Source organism: Protobothrops mucrosquamatus, unplaced genomic scaffold (genome assembly GCF_001527695.2).
Source record: "Protobothrops mucrosquamatus isolate PMUCROS unplaced genomic scaffold, P.Mucros_1.0 scaffold550, whole genome shotgun sequence".
Classification (NCBI taxonomy): domain Eukaryota; kingdom Metazoa; phylum Chordata; class Lepidosauria; order Squamata; family Viperidae; genus Protobothrops; species Protobothrops mucrosquamatus.
The window spans coordinates 705748-707619 of record NW_015386854.1 but is presented as its reverse complement, the minus strand read 5'-3'; the positions used below and the strand labels follow the sequence as shown (position 1 = coordinate 707619).

General features: G+C 34.4%; 1 protein-coding gene across 1 annotated transcript; it reads right to left on the bottom strand.

Moving 5' to 3' along the window:
* Positions 1-876: 876 nt before the first annotated feature.
* LOC107288477 (olfactory receptor 14C36-like) lies at positions 877-1848 on the bottom strand. The gene has a single exon (XM_029284368.1). It carries the CDS (start codon positions 1846-1848, stop codon positions 877-879), a length of 972 nt encoding a protein of 323 aa, XP_029140201.1.
* Positions 1849-1872: the final 24 nt, after the last annotated feature.

Genomic DNA, 1872 nt, shown 5'->3' with positions numbered 1-1872 from the left:
AAATAAATAAATAAATAAATAAAAAATAGACAAACACCTTAGAGTAGCTGATTGCATTTGGTGAAGGCCCAAAGAATCCAAAGGTACATCTTTTATAACAATATTTAATAGCATCAAAATGCAAATAAATGAAATCATTAATTGAAGAGAATGGTAAACTCTAATCATACAGAAACAAAAGGATTCCAGTAGATAAAGAATTATTGTATTGATGTAAAAATAATAAAGAATAAAGACTATAGGACTTTGTTCAATGATTGCATTAAATATCACATGCTTTTCTTCAATTATCTTCTCTGCCTGCATTGTATGTAAATCACTTATAACAATCAGAGGGGTGCACAACATTAACCAACATTACCATAGGAACATGCAAATAGAGAAATCATTCAGATTCCCTGTGCCAAGGTCGCATTGACCTAATAATACACAGTATCTTTCACAGTGAAAATGGATCAACCAAATCTGGAAGTTTCTTTTAATTTTAATGTATTATTTTTTAATTTAATTTCTATACTGGCCCATCTCAACCAAGTGACTCTGGGTGATTAACAGTTCTAAAACAATTAAAAACAGTACAATATATATACCTAGAACTAAGGAGAAACTTCCTGAAAGTTAGAACAATTAACCAGTGAAATAACCTGCCTCCAGAAGCGGTGAATGCTCCAACACTGGAAGTATATATATGTAAGCCAAGAAAATTACCCTAATGATTGTCAGTAAAATCAGGACCAGGTACACAGCCAGGTTTTTAAAGCCTTACAAATGTCTAAAAAGATTGGGTCCATTTTAATTTTTGAAGAAAGGATATTCCAAAGGACAAAGGCTGCAGCAGCAAAATAACCCTAGCTCTAGTCAGCTGATATTCCTTGGCTACAAGAACTTGCAGAATGCCCAACATGCCAGATCAGATTTTGACATTACTTTCCACACAGCCTCTTGGATATCCTTGTTTCTGAAGCTATAAATTATGGGATTCAGAACTGGAGGCAACACTGCATATAAAACAGCAGACAATAAGTCTATTGTGGGAGAAGAAAGAGTTTGTGGTCTCAAGTATGAAAACATAGATGTGATGATAAATAAAGAATAGACTGTCAAGTGTGGACTGCAAGTTGAGAAGGTTTTATATCTACCTTGAGTGGATGGAATTTTTAAAATTACTGAGAAGATGTAACCATAAGAGGCAAAAACAAATCCGGTACAAAATGAACTCACAATGAATCCAACTATCCACATGAGAATTTGATTAAATTTTGTATCAGTGCAAGAAATCTTTTGCAGCTGAGGAACATCACAAAAAAACTGCCCAATGATGTTCAATCCACAGAAATGCAATTGAAAAGTTATGGTGGTTAGCAACATAGAATAAATGAGGGAACTAATCCAAGAAGCAACTGCCATTTGGCTACATGCATCCCAGTTCAAGATGAGGCTATATCGCAAAGGATGGCAGATAGCTACATAACGATCATAAGCCATGATGGTGAGCAAGGCAACCTCAGAACCTACACAAGCAATAACTAAGAAAACTTGAGCCATACATCCAGGAAAAGTAATCATTTTGTTATCTGTCAATGAAACTGCCATTGATTTGGGGATTGTAGTTGTGATATAACAAATATCAGTCAAGGATAAATTGACCAAAAAGAAATACATAGGTACGTGGAGGTGGTTATTCAGAATCACAACAAACACAATGAATAAATTCCCAACCAAAGCTATTAAGTAAATGAAGAGAAGCAGGAAAAAGAGCAGAAGTTGTACATCATGATCATCAGAAAATCCCATCAGAAGGAATTCCATCACAGTGGATTGGTTAGCCATTCTAGTTCTTTCAATCATTCTAAGCAAAAACAAATTATGAAT